At 42.7% G+C, this 14,866-nt stretch overlaps 1 protein-coding gene and 3 non-coding genes across 4 annotated transcripts; 3 read left to right on the top strand and 1 right to left on the bottom strand.

Moving 5' to 3' along the window:
• The first annotated feature begins 87 nt into the window (after window positions 1-87).
• Window positions 88-251, top strand: LOC130211426 (U1 spliceosomal RNA). The gene has a single exon (XR_008835056.1). It is a non-coding gene; the product is annotated as a U1 spliceosomal RNA (small nuclear RNA).
• A 1,362-nt stretch (window positions 252-1,613) lies between these two features.
• Window positions 1,614-1,804, top strand: LOC130211411 (U2 spliceosomal RNA). Its single transcript, XR_008835046.1, has one exon. It is a non-coding gene; the product is annotated as a U2 spliceosomal RNA (small nuclear RNA).
• A 978-nt stretch (window positions 1,805-2,782) lies between these two features.
• Window positions 2,783-2,946, top strand: LOC130211396 (U1 spliceosomal RNA). Its single transcript, XR_008835032.1, has one exon. It is a non-coding gene; the product is annotated as a U1 spliceosomal RNA (small nuclear RNA).
• Window positions 2,947-8,976: 6,030 nt separating this feature from the next.
• tbcb (tubulin folding cofactor B) lies at window positions 8,977-14,640 on the bottom strand. Its single transcript, XM_056441799.1, has 7 exons — window positions 14,531-14,640; window positions 13,888-14,029; window positions 13,669-13,812; window positions 13,046-13,139; window positions 11,937-12,128; window positions 10,721-10,793; window positions 8,977-10,615 (listed from the first exon to the last, which is right to left on the bottom strand). Exons 2-7 carry the CDS (start codon window positions 14,005-14,007, stop codon window positions 10,501-10,503), a joined length of 738 nt encoding a protein of 245 aa, XP_056297774.1. The 5' UTR covers window positions 14,008-14,029; window positions 14,531-14,640; the 3' UTR covers window positions 8,977-10,500.
• Window positions 14,641-14,866: the final 226 nt, after the last annotated feature.

Genomic DNA, 14,866 nt, shown 5'->3' with positions numbered 1-14,866 from the left:
ATATATATATATATATTATATGTTCAGCACCATCAGTCAACACGGTTTGTCTGTGAAAGACTCCCCGACCTCGGACGTGTACAACTCATACTTACCTGGCAGGGGAGATACCATGATCAAGAAGGTGGTTCACCCAGGGCGAGGCTTGGCCATTGCACTCCGGCTGAGCTGACCTCTGCGAATTTCTCAAATGTAGAAATCTCGACTGCATAATTTGTGGTAGTGGGGGACTGCGTTCGCGCTCTCCCCTGATAAAGTGTTCAATATTAATCCAATAATCACCTTCACCAAAGTATAAATCTTATAGTTCTGACCATTGATGATAGCAAACCACTTTATTTACTGTTAATATAATTCGTCAAAAGATAGTTTTCTTGACAGGTCTGAAGTAGTTAGCAATTAAAATAGGTAATAGGTAGAAATAAAATGCTTCAATGTTATTAATATGCCCGTGCACATATGAGTTTAAATTCATACAAATTGAGTGACGATCCTCTAGAGCAGCGCTTCCACAACCTTTTCTGTCTTGCTCCACTAATTTGGAAATATTTAACAATTTATAGCCATTTTTTTGGTAATTATTGATGTTGAGAGATATTTAAACCACTCTAATCTTTTTACACAGGCGAACAGTGCTGTCCACCCTCAAAGGCCTGCCATCCTCTGGACATCTCACTTGAAGAAGGTGATGCTGGGCATCTCATTTGGAAATATAGGGTAAGTCAGTGTAATTGCATTTGCCAGCCACATGTTTTAAGATCTAAATGTCTCTTATGCTGTGTTCACACAAAGTGTTTAGATCTTTAGCGAGGGGCGGGGCTTATCTCTGTGGCTTGTCTCCGTAATTTTGTTGTTATTTTCGCCATGGAAGGAATAACCACTATTTCCGCATTATACTTGTTGTGGAAATCCCACAAACGTCAGAATATCAGACGCCCTCGTATTTGGCTTCATGACATCCTCCGTCGCCGCACACAACTCGGTGAATTTCACCGTCTTCTCCAGGAACTGCGTCTGGATGACTGCCGCTTCCAGCGCCACTTCAGGCTAACCAGGAGCCAGTTTGATGACCTGTTGGCTCGGATCGGTGCTCGGATCTCTCGGTTGGACACCAATTACAGGCGTTCAATCTCAGCTGCGGAGCGCTTGTCCATCTGTCTCCGGTGAGTGTCAGTTTCATTAAATATGTTAGCTTTGTCTCCAACAATACTCAAAATAACGTCATCCATATTATATACAGATACGGCGGCCATGTTTGTTTATACCCATATGTATCTACATACTATAAACTCACCAGCATTTGTTTATTATTCATGCATAGCATCTGTCACAACTTCGTGACACGACATTTAAGAAATGAATAACTTTTATAAACATCATATGAACCCCAAAGTGTCTGCAAGTCGGCAATTATATTTATCGTGTTTCTACTTCCTATTAGACGACAGCGTACCACCAATATCGAAAACGAAACCACTCCAGTGGTACATTATTACTATTGTACATTGTTCCTGTTTCATATGGCGATACAAAGAGTTGCAGTTAATTTCCCGACCCATCAGTGAGATTGACTGTGTGTAGCATTGGGTCCTCCTCTGCTGCTGTGTCATGTTATCGCTTCTCGGCCTTTTGGCTAAGATCAAGTGTAGTATCTGTTCTTATCAGTTTAATATCTGATACGTCCCCTACCCGGGGACCATATATTAAATTGATTTTTGGAATAGGGAGATGGAATAGGGGCTTGCTCCGTCCACTCCACGCATCGACCTGGTATTGCAGTACCTCCAGGAACGGTGCACCCCCCAAAGGTGTCTAAAATAATATCTTTAAAACTACCATGAGCTCCTTCAGAGTTACATTACCTCGTCTTATGTACAGGTTGTGTCTGTGTTGTTCAGATGTTCTATCTCTTTAAGTATGTGATGTAAGTTGCTGTTATAGACGTTTAACTGGTGAGTCATAGTGTCTAATGTAATACATTGCTGCACTTCTCTACACATTTGAGCACACATGGAAAATATTACTTTATTTACTCACATCTATTGTTAAACTTCATAATACTTGTTTCCCAAGAGGGAACATTCTGACAGCTCTTGTGTGTGGTCTTAGATCAAAAGTTAAGTAATATAAGATATATCATTGTTATTATTTAGCTGTTAGCCAAACACAGAAACATACACTGTATATAACCAGTTGTCAATTCATCAAGTCTTGCTAAACCTAAACAGACATGCAATAAATCCTTCCTTCATGATCCTGTTCAGTCTATTGTAGAACTGTAATCTTTATATTTGCTGAACAACCAGCGTTGTTCATACTCCAGACCAGTAGATGTCAGTAGCTCACCAGCAGTGAACAAAGAAACAGGAAGTGGTTGTAATGTGAGAGAAGCAGAGAACATGTGATTTTATTCTTTCCTCTGAATTTAAAATGTGGATCAAACTAATTTTAACAGCAGTTTTATTTAGCTTTGTCTCGTCTGAACTCACTGCTTAACTGTTACATATTTGTTGGAGATAAATAGATACAGCTGGCGATTTTAGGTTGGCTTTTAATATGTAAATACAGCATTGCATGATGGGAAATATGACCACAATGTCTCAAGTAAATAATCGTTGTCAACCTTGTACACATAACTTTCCTCCATATTAAATTCCTGTAGGTTATCAGACCTCTTATAGTCTGTATTATTAGTAATATATATATATATATATATGTTCAGCCCCATCAGTCAACACGGTTTGTCTGTGAAAGACTCCCCGACCTCGGACGTGTACAACTCATACTTACCTGGCAGGGGAGATACCATGATCAAGAAGGTGGTTCACCCAGGGCGAGGCTTGGCCATTGCACTCCGGCTGAGCTGACCTCTGCGAATTTCTCAAATGCAGAAATCTCGACTGCATAATTTGTGGTAGTGGGGGACTGCGTTCGCGCTCTCCCCTGATAAAGTGTTCAATATTAATTCAACAATCATATGATGTAGTCTTGTTCTCGCTTAGATCAATGATGAAAACAAACCACTTTTTTACTCTTAATACAGTTAGTCTAACGTTAACTTGACAGCTCTGAAATAGTTAGCAATTATAATATGAAAGGTCTAAACAAAAATCATCAATGTTATTAATATACCCTCTCACATAAATTCTCTAATTTAAATTCATACCAATTGAGTGAACCATCCTCTAGAGCAGTGCTTCTCCAACCTTTTCTGTCTTGCACCACTTTGGATATGAACATGTTCATGTCCCAAAGAAATTGTAACAAAATGGTATATGCTGATATTGTATTCTCCATCTATGCTTTTTCAAATAATAGAATACAGAAAATTGCAATCCATTTCAATTAAACTAGATTGCTCCATCAGAAAAATACAATGTGCAGTCACTTTGGTAGAACAATGCAAATACAGTTATACGTGTGCAAAGAAGCACTCATATTTGGCAACAAATAGTTTATTGGGGCTGCAATTAACCCGTTTTGCACTGGCTATCTTATCAAGATAATAACAATAAAGTGAAATCTGTGAAAAAACTAAACAAAACAAGTTTCAAATATTTGGTAATAAGGAGTTTTACACTGCAAGTTGTATTTGTATTAGTAGCTGGAAATGAGCCTGATTTCCACTACAACTCTTTAAAACAGGGTTGCAGGCTGGATACGTTCTGTCTTCGTACTTTATACTTATTTCTGCATTTCCCCCTGCGCCCCACCTGCAATACCACTACGCCCCACTAGAGTGCGCCTCACCGCTTGAGTTTGAGAACTGCTCGAGAGCCATTTTTTGAAATGTACATGTTTAGTCAAATTCTGTCTGTTTGAAGATCTCAAGCATAGCCTGGTATATTTGCAAGATCCAAGACGCACACAACAAAACAATTAGACAATGGTGAAATACAGGATAGAGAAGCTTGTGACTGAAAAGGTCCAATTCAATCCCAAGGTGGATGAATTAAAAGAGCAGTACCCACCTTGAGCAAGGCACTTAACCTGCAGCGGCCGGCAGATCAGACTGGTCGTACTCGTCAGCATTGCTCTAAGTCACATGTGTCAAACACATGGCCCGCGGGCCAAATCTGGCCCGCCACGTCATTTCATGTGGCCCCTGACAACTTGAAAGACTTATAATCACCTTTTCCTCAAGAAATGTAAGAAAAACATCCTGTGCTTTTATTTTGAAGGTTTCAAATTAAATGGATGTATGTTATAATATTAGAGAACATTTCTTATGTACACTATTTCTACACTCAAATAAACAAATATAGAGTTATTTAACAATATGATGGGTAGTAGTTTACACGTTTATATGTTTCAGTGACAACCTTTTCAGCCATGATGCTGATGTGGCCCACGGGGGAAATGAGTTTGACACCCCTGCTCTAAGTGAAACTGGATAAGTAGAATTTATCGCTTCACAATCAGACTTTTGGCATCTTCTGAAAATTTAAATCACAATTTACACTCTTTAACTAATTTAGTTAAAGAGAGCAGTCCATTCAGAGAACGTATAAGGAAATTATTGTATTGTTAAGGTTACCATAGGTTGAAACATTTCTACAATTTCTAGCCAGCAACAGAACATGTTTTAAGATCCTAATGTCTCTAAAGGTGCATTCACACCAAAATCGACGCAATTTTTTCGCGCGACCGAATCCAACATTTCTCCGGGCGGCTCGTTTGGGACGTTTGGAACGTCGCGATGTGGGCGACGCGTTTACACGATAACAGCGTTTAAATGTTCCGCTCTCGTAGCGCTGGAAGCGGAAGTCTTTCAGACGTAACAGTAACTTCATCGGTGAAAGTGACCGAGCTGTGTGAGCCTAGCGGTGATGTCATGTATAAATATATATATGATATTATTAATGTTATGAACTCAAACACGAGGGCGTTAGATGTTCAGACGTTTGTGGGATGTAAGCCCCGCCCCTCGCAGAGCTTCGCAACGCTTTTGGTGTCAACACGGCACCAAGAACTCAGTTCACACCTGTTGATTAGGTTTAGAAAATGTCTGATTTTGAGTATCAATAAATATGCTGATTTAATACTCAACTGAATGCCAATCAATCTGAATATAAACACATTTTTGTCTTTTTTCTAATTTTCTTCACATACAGGACATCAAGGAGATGGCATCCTGGGAGAGTTGAAGATATCCACCATGTATACACATCAACAACTGGGGTGGAGAAGCTGGAAATGATGACATGGACATGAATGCTGGAGGAGTAATGGTTCAGGACAACACTGGATCTGTTGCCTCTTTGTGATGAGGCCTGGAGTCATATGCACTGAACATGTGAGTTCATTCAGAAAGTGCTCTCGCTTTCCTCCAAAGAACTTGTGTCCACACTGGACTGGTGGATTTCTTCTGCCGTTCGTGTAAACCCCGCTCTATCTTAGTGTGATATGGCGCCGTACGTGATGGCCGCTGTGTTGCGAGCTCCCGGATTTTGTAGCAGTTTTTTTATATTTATTCTTCTTATTGCGACTATTTTTGCACAAAACGTTAGCAGCCGGTTAACGTACGACAGATGCACACTTCTGGAGATTGGATCGGCAGTTGCTCGCCGCCTACCAGAGTTTTTCAACTCTTACTCGGACGTCCCGCCAGGAACAGTAGCGGAACTATCTCCGTCCATTTTAGGCGCGATCGCCGACGGAGGGGAAGCGAGCTGGCGTGCTGGTTAGGCTGAGACGTCGAGCCAATCGACCCCACTACCCACCATTTTACTGGCAAATGTACAGTCTTTGGACAATAAGCTATCGAGCTACAGGCTCGTATTCAATTCCACCGGGAAACTAAGGACAACTGCATCATCTGCCTTACGGAACATGGATGTCGGAGGATGTTGCCGACTCAGCCATCGAGCCGGCAGGATTTTCCGTCCACACAGAACAAAGACTCTCTCTGGTAAAGATCGTGGAGGGTATGTCTCATGATAAACAGATCTTGGTGCAACCAAAGTCGTGTACATACTCTCAAGTCGTTCTGTTCCCCGGACCTGGAGTACCTAATGCTCATGTGTCGACCATTCTGGCAGTCACCGTAACTGCTGTGTACATTCCGCCTCAAGCTAACACGGACATAGCGCTGAAGGAACTCTGGCGATCAGCGAGCAGGAGTCGGCACACCGAGGCTGCTTTCATTGTGGCGGGGACTTCAACAAAGCGAACCTGAAGAAAGTTCTCCAAGTTCTACCAACACATAAAAGCAACACGAGGGGACCACTGCTACACTCCCTTCCGGGATGGATACAAAGCCCTCCTCCGCCCACCGTTCGCAAATCGGACCACCGCTCCATCCAACTACTCCCGCCTACAGGCAGAGGCTTAAGCAGCAACCAATCGCTGTGAAGGAAGTGCAACGCTGGTCGGACCAATCGGAGTCTATGCTACAGGACTGTTTTGAACGTGCGGACTGGGATATGTTCAGGGTCGCGACGGACAACAACGTCAGTGACCTCAGTCACCGGGTTCATCAAGAAATGCATAGATGACGTTGTTCCTACCAAGTCGGTTCGGATTTATCCCAACCAGAAACCGTGGATAAATGGCGATGTTCGCGCTGCACAATATGGCGGAATACAAAAGAGCCCGCCACGACCTCCGAAGACCATCGGCTCTGCCAAGCGGGAGTTCAGGAACAAGGTGGAGGAGAAGCTCAAGAGCCATGACGTGAGAGGTGTGTGGAAGGGCTACAGACAATCACGGACTTCAGAGGGAGAACCAGCGGTGAAGAGAACTCCTCTACCTCCCTCCCAGGCGAGCTAAATACATTCTTTGCTCGGTTCGGCAGCCAAGGCAGCGCGCCCGAGAGACCAGCCTGCTGATCATCTCAGAGGCCGGCGTGCGCAGAGCCTGCGGGTGGACATCCGGAAGGCAGCAGGTCCCGACCACATCCCGGGCGCGCTCAGAGCATGTGCAGACCAGTTGGCAGGAGTCTTCGCAGACATCTTCAACCTCTCCCTGTCCCAGGCTGTTGTTCCTGAGAGCTTCAAGATGTCCACCATTGTGCCTGTCCCCAAACACCCCAAGGTAACCTGCCTGAATGACTGGAGACCCGTAGCCCTCACCTCGATTGTCAGTAAATGCTTGAGAGGTTGGTCAAGGACTTCATTTGTTCCATGTTGCTGGACCCATGGCAATTTGCATATCGTCAAAACAGATCCACCGACGACGCACCATGGCACTTCACCGCCCTTTCCCACCTGGAGGGAGAAACTGTTGTCGAATGCTGGTTGTGGACTACAGCTCAGCGTTCAACACTATTGTTCCCAAGCTCGACACCAAGCTCAGAGGTCTAGGCCTGCACTCTACCATGTGCAGCTGGATACTGGACTTCCTGTCGGGCCGCCGCCAGGTGGTGAGGATGGGCGGTACCACCTCAGAGCCGCTGACCCTCAACACGGGGCCCCTCAGGGATGCGTGTTGAGCCCTCTCCTCTACTCCCTGTACACCCACGACTGCACGGCCATGCACAGCTCCAACGTCATCATCAAGTTTGCTGACGACACAACAGTGTTGGGGCTGATCACCAGACAGCCTACAGGGAGAGGTTGGATCACTGGTACAGTGGGGCCAGGAGAACAGCCTCGTCCTCAACGTCAAGAAGACCAAGGAGCTGATCGTGGACTACAGGAAGCGGAGAGGAGAGCACACCCCATCTCCATAGACGGAGTTGCAGTAGAGAGGTCAGCAGCTTCAAGTTCCTCGGCGCACATCTCCGAGGACCTCACATGGACCACGCACACCACTCACGTGGTGAAAAGGGCCCAACAACGCCTGTATTTCCTTAGGCGACTGAGGAAATTCAACATGGCCCCGCATCCTCAGAACATTCTACACCAGTACCATCGAGAGTGTTCTGACAGGTTGCATCACCGTCTGGTACGGGAACTGCACCGCCCTGGAGCGAGGGCACTACAGAGGGTGGTGCGGTCGGCACAGTACATCGTTGGAGGTGAGCTTCCTCCATCCTGGACATATACACCAAGCGGTGCGTGGCCAGGGCCAAACGGATGCTGAAAGACAATAACCACCCGCCACAAACTGTTCACCCTTCTACCGTCAGGCAGGCGATACCGCAGTATCAAGTGCCGCACAAACAGACTGAGGGACAGCTTCTTCAGTCATGCCATCAGGCTGCTGAACAAGGACTGAGACCCTCATTAACACTACACACCAGAACATATTCTGTGAATATCTATGGCCATGGTGTATATTTTATTACATTGTTTATATATATATATATTGTATATATATATTGTATGTATATACATATATATATATATAGTCTCAAAAAGTGTATATTTTATTACATTGTTTTATATATATATATTGTCATGATGTATATTCTATTACACTGTTTTATATATATATTGTTAATACTTTCTTCTTTTTTGTGTGTGGATATTGTATAGTTTATTCTCATTCTTATTCTTTTTTTAGTCTGCTACTGCTGTCGGGTGTTTTGCACATAAGAATTTCACGAACCGATTATACTTGTATAAAAGGGGATGTGACAATAAAAACTTGAAACTTGAAACTTGAAACTCTTAACCAATTAAAACTTTTAAGGCTGCCTATGTGTTCATTCGACAATACACCTCTACCTACAAGATAGTATCTCTCAGAAAATTGTCAATCTTCATGAGTGGTTTAACTTTTGATATTTCAAGTTTACTTTGCTGATAATACTTTTGTACCACAAATATTATTATGCATACTATACTTGTGCTGTTGTCTTGAATGCAGCATCCAGATTATTGATTTCTCAGATAAATAAGTTAAATGCCTTCTTTTTTTCCTCAAACCCAAATTTGCCTCAGAGGACGTGACAATTTGTAAAAAAACAGAATGACTTGTAAAACCAAACATGAATTGTTAAGTAAAGATTAAGGGTAATGAAGTTAGTCTCGGGCAAAGAGCAAATGGTCTGCATGTATGTACAAAACATATCTTAATCATACACTCCTGAACTGGCAAATCATTTTTATTAATATGCATTACTCTTGAGCACATAGTAATACCAGCACCGTGGAAAATAAACAGTTCTTGTAAAGCAAAAGAAAAGTAATGGCATTGCATTGAAAAGAAACCACAAAGATAATTACTTAACATTTATTCTGTAAACTTCAGATGAAAAACCGTGTAGCAGTTGCAAGAGTGTCAGTTTTGGACCAGTAACATAAATCAAATTATAAATAAGGCATGTCATTCATTTTCAAAAGCAGTGTTGGGTCAGTTAACTGGAATGAACATTTCATTGACTTGTTTTCAAATATTTATTTAATAGGCAAACTTATTTAATGAAATTATACATACAATGGAACATATGCGAAACAAATGTACTTTAGAACTCAACATCCCGTTATATGACCATTATTTAAGCCACCCAACGGATCACAAACTGAAGGATATGAATAAAAACTGCCAACAAAGGTTGCAATTAAACCGCATAAAATGTGTCGTGCTAAAGTGGAACTGCATTAGTTTCCACTAATGTGATGTTATTTTAAATTGTCAAATTTAATATTAGATTGAGGACTTCTGATGGGATTTTTTTCAATATAACTAGGACACATTCAACTGCACACAATTACATTTTTAACGAGAGAAAATGTGTCAGTAAAAAGGGACTTGCTAATTATTTTCATTTGGGTGTTACATAGTTTTACAAAATGACAAATATATTCCAGACATTGTGCACTACTGGAGCTCTCAACAGCTTTGTTGCACTGCGGACTATTGAGGCTATTGTTGGAGATTTATTGTTCTCTCCTCTTCAACTGTGAATGTATTGACTGTCAAAACTGAGAAAAATATAGTGGATTGAGTTTGACTATTAAGCACTGAACTTATTTATTGATTGGAAAATGTTTCTCCAGCTTTACCCAATTCGAGGTATGCATGTGACGTCAAGTTAGTCTGGAATATCCGGTAAAAGGCCAGTTTGTGAATTATGTAGGAGGCGTTTTCCTTTAAACACTAACTCCGCAATTTCCAGTCGTCACAGAAAAAAAAACATCCTTAAAACAGTTAACTACAAACATTTACAATCATCTTTGTTCAAATTGATACCAACTAAATGAGAAGGAATTAAGTTATCAAAACTGTCACTATAGACGTTTCAAGATGAAATATTTAACTGCTATGTTGAGAATGCGTGGGAGCAATAAGTACTACGAGAGGAAATCTCAATTGAACAGAAGTACATGTAGTGGAAGACTTCATATCGCGTTGATTATGCTGCTTACATGCAAACCATGTTAGGAAAAATATCCTAAACTATCATCATATTCATCCCACTGAGAGATGTAATACCCGACAGTCACATCTACCAGGTTGGGTTGGCGTTGGTGAGAGGAAACTTAAACCAGACGACCTTTTGACTCCACTCTAGATCATACCCTCCAGAGTAGCACAAAACAAAAATTGGTGAATGAAGCATCTTGAGGTTCCCGCCATAACAGAATCGGCCACATTTGTCACATTACAGTCTTACATCTCATCCAAATCGTAATTCTCCTCAGGAAAGTCTCCCACAGTCACACTCAGGGGCTTCACAAATCCACCATATTGGTTCTCACATTCAAAGTATCTCTTCCCGGCAACACTGTGGGAACACAATTCAATAAAAGATGTGATCAAATGCAAAATCAAAACCAACGTGGTCGACATTGTGCATAGCTCCAGTAAATAGAATTTAAAAGGCGCTTACGTTCCATCGTGCTTCCCCAGGGGTTCATCGTACTTCACACCAACCCAGTGGCCTGGCTTAAAATCCATTGTACCTGGAATGGATGTGACAAAATTATTCGCTACTCAAGGTGAAAGTCAAAATCCTTAATTTTAAGTTTTCAATAAGTGCCGTTACTGCCAAAATGAGTAAAGAAAAAAAGCGATTGTGTTGTGTTGAGAGCAAGCAGCAAAATCAGCGATGGTTAATATTATTATCTTCCACTGAGCAAACTGAACAGCCAGAAACATACTTGCAATCAGTCTGTTTTTTGGACAGTGAGACATTGTTAAAGCGTAAACAACAATGTAAGCTCGGGGATGCTTTTATTCACACCAGATGACGGATTTTCTCTTTCGCAGCCTTTCCTGCAGTTAGTCTTCAATGTATAAGAAGGGTTATCATTCCTCCCCCAAGTTGCTCCTGAAAGCTGGGCCTTCGGTGTATGAACGATTAGACAGTCGGCCATCGCTGTATCAACGAGTGTGAATGACATGTAGTGTAAAGGTGCGTTCACACCAAAAGCGACGCGATTTTTCTCGTCGCCCAAAACGCGTGAGTTTACTCGCTTGACCGTTCGCCGTGTTCTCGCCATAAGCGTCGAAACGCTGCGTGAGGGGCGGGGCTTATCTCCGTGTCTCGTCTCCGTAAAGACCGTTATCATCTCCTTCATCCACCAGAATAACTAACCACTAGTTCTGCTTTATATTTGTTGTGGACGTCTCACACACTAACGCCCTCGTGTTTGGGTTGATGACATCACCCGTAGGCTCACTCAGCTCGGTCACTTTCACCGATGAAGTTACTGTTACGTCTGAAAGACTTCCGCTTCCAGCGCTACGAGAGCGGAACTCAAGAGCCGATTGGCCCGAGTTGCGAGATGACCGCCTCAAAGTTGAAATATTTCAACTAGTGGCGAAAATTGCGCCACTGAAAACGCGTCGCCCGGGAAAATATCGCGTCTATCGCAGCCACACGCGTCTGTACGTTGACTTTTCATGGGATTCGGTCGCGGGAAAAAATTGTTTCGCTTTTGGTGTGAACGCACCTTAAAAGCGCTTTAAGTGATCGGAAGACTAGAAAGGCTCTATAGGAAAACTAAATATTTTACCATTTAATATTGCATCATTTGTTTTAAGAATATTTTCTCTCAATGTCCTAAAGAATGTAAACCAGCTAAAGAGTTACGCACACTTACCAACATACATGACTGTGGCCAGCTTCATGGGCTGCTCAGGGACCTGCACTTTGCATCTGCTGCCAACAGACAGAACATCAGCAGCAGCCTTCTGCTCAGCCATCCGAGCAGCAAGATCAGCTTTCTTCTTGGCCATTTCTTCCTCATTGAAATGACCAACACCATGTTTCTTCATGAATGACCTTGCTGAGTCTGAAGGAGAGAAAGTTGGATAATAAACACACACAAAAATATGACAGACTGTGAATGCTGCTGAACGTCTATTAAATAGGATGGGATGCCGGTCTGTGCACTTTATCTTATATTTATATTCTTAATTCTCCCACTGTGTTGATTGTCATGGATTGTTGTTAATGTTATTGTCTATTGTCGCACCACCCACCATGACAAATTCCTTGTTTGTGAAAACATAAATGCCAACTGAGAAGGAGGCCCTGTCATGCTGAGGGAGAGGTAGTGGAGGGGGAGGAGGCAGCCAGCTTCTTGTGTATTTGGATGATTTTGTCATTGAAGGATAGAAATGAGTTGCATTTGCTGGTGGTGAAGGAGGTGGAGATGGTGCCCATGGGTTTGAGGAGTTTGTTGATGGTGGAGAACAGCGTTTTGGGGTTGTTGGAGCCGGATTGGATAATGGACGAGTAGTGAGAGGAGCGAGCGGCGTTGAGGGCATCTTTGTATTGTTGTTGGTGGGGTTTGAAGGCATCAAGGTGGACAGCAGTTCAGTTTTCTTTGCAAGGCGTTCCAGTCGACGGCCTTGTCCTTTGAGGTGGCGAAGTTGGTCGGGTACCAGGGGGCGGAATAGGTGAAGGAGACGAGTTTGGATTTTTTGGGGGCGATGAGGTCAAGACAGGAGGAGAGTGTATCATGATAGTACTTTACCAGGACAGTGGGGGAGGCAGTCGAAATAGGGGCAGAGGCGATGGCAGCCATCTATTTACGAATTAAATCAGCTAAAATGTTTACTGTGTGGCTATAAAGTTATTATTTGCTGCTGCCATTGCAACAATTCGTACTAATAAAAAGGGAAACATATTATACATGCAATATCAAAAGCGTAGAGAAAAAGAAAAGTTTATGCAATGAAAATAACAAATTCTAGAGAACCGTACCGGTTCTCTTATCATAGGCGTCGTCGGGGAGTTCAAACTTCTCCACTTTGGAAACATCAGTGAACTCGTTGATCTGGCCACTTCTATCAATAACCTGTGATTCAGGATGAGATGAACACTTTCAAAAAAAGACCACGTCCGAATGTGTAGCCAATAACTGCAAATCACACATGTTTCAAATCAGCAGGCAATGATTAACTTTTTGTCAATTTTACATTATTGTTGAATAGTGATGCAGTTGTGAGCTGCAGCGGTTTTAGAAACTCACACTTGTTAATAAATGTAATCAAACCCAGTGAAAACAATAATGTATTATATGTATTGTATTCACTACTACCTACATAGCAGGGTTCTTATTTTAAAAACCAGTTTGCATGTTTTACTGCAAACTTTAGACAATTAGAAGGTTCCAGGCTCATGTCTTGGGGAAACATATTTCTACTAAAATGAATATGCTCAAAAATGGCAAGGTATCTTATCTGAAGCCAATCTGTTTTTGGCTGCTGTTGGATTTGGAACCAAAAATCAATTTATAAAAACCTGCTGTTCCTTTTTATTATGACAATAAGACAGCGGTCTGGGCCACTTCATTAAAAGAGCTTCTGAACCAAGCAGCTACATACATGTATTCTGCAGTTATCATCCACAGGATAGGAACCCAGCAAAGCTTCATTGTTGTCTATTTTCTGCAGGAACACGTCAGAAACACTGAACAACTCCAGGTCCATGCAGGAGGGAGATGCGCCCACAATCATCTCCAATTTTCCCTATTTACAAAATAAGTACATTAGTAAGTCGGTGCATCTTTTGAGAAATATGTTGCATCATAAAAAGAGTCTCACCTTTAGCTCTGCTATACTAATGCCTCTGTTGAACCTGCGCATCGACTCAAAGGAGGAGATGGTGTTTGTGAGGCGCACATTCACAGTGGGATTGGAGACTACCGTCATTCCGCCGTCCATGATGCTGGTTGTATGACAACGACTGAAAACAAGAGACAAACAATGGGACATATCAGCCAACGGCATTGAAACTGACAATACACCCCACAGTTGCACACAAACACAGTGCATAGATAATGTCATTGTGTCCATTGTTCAGAATATTAATAACGTTACCAGACAGGTGAGCCTTTCCACCCAGTGAAAGGACGATGAAGCCCCACAGAAAGAGGACTAACGCGCCCATGAAGTAATGTAGGTTCACTAGTGAGCTATTCCCTTGATAACTTACTTTCTCGCAAAGCACGTCCCTGTGAAATACGAATGGGCTTTAGGTCACTTGGTAAATTACCATCTCCCTCTCATGCTTACACACCATTAGGTGTCACGTTAATGTCACATGTTCGTAGTTTAGCTCGCTAGCTGCTAGCTGGTCTAGATTAGCTCGTTACATGCTGCGTCACAGCTAGCGGTGTGTGTGGTTAACAACGAGTCACGTGAGTTACCATCAACGCTCTCGGCGGACACACTTCCATCACCTCACCTGTAAACAACGTGTTCGGTCGGCTCCAAGTTGATCACCCGACACAGCACGCAGCTTTCAAAACAGAGGAGTCGCAGAAAGATGTTCAGACGCCTCGCGACGCCGCTCTACAAACCACGTGACCTACAGAGGACCCACCCCTCATACTCGCGCGTGGTTTTCTCATCCGAGGAGCCCTTCTCGCGCGCGCAGCCTGGGGTTCTCCACCAGTATCGACCACCGTTTCTATAATTGATATGGAAGCAATACATTATATTCTGAGTAGTATCACGTTCAATTACAATATGGGCTCAATATCCTCCAGAGAACCGAGGGGAAAGCGTCTTCCAACTTCTA

Source organism: Pseudoliparis swirei, chromosome 20 (genome assembly GCF_029220125.1).
Source record: "Pseudoliparis swirei isolate HS2019 ecotype Mariana Trench chromosome 20, NWPU_hadal_v1, whole genome shotgun sequence".
Classification (NCBI taxonomy): Eukaryota; Metazoa; Chordata; class Actinopteri; order Perciformes; family Liparidae; genus Pseudoliparis; species Pseudoliparis swirei.
This window is presented reverse-complemented; position numbering and strand designations above follow the sequence as displayed.

What these genes read in the sequence shown, in the direction of transcription:
- tbcb (XM_056441799.1), bottom strand. Translation starts at nt 14,007, where the DNA reads ATGGACGGCGGAATGACGGTAGTCTCCAATCCCACTGTGAATGTGCGC. An exon ending in TTAGTATAGCAGAGCTAAAG is followed by an intron (nt 13,813 to 13,887) that starts GTGAGACTCTTT and finishes TTTTGTAAATAG; the next exon opens with GGAAAATTGGAGATGATTGT. An exon ending in CGCCTATGATAAGAGAACCG is followed by an intron (nt 12,129 to 13,045) that starts GTACGGTTCTCT and finishes TCTCTCCTTCAG; the next exon opens with ACTCAGCAAGGTCATTCATG.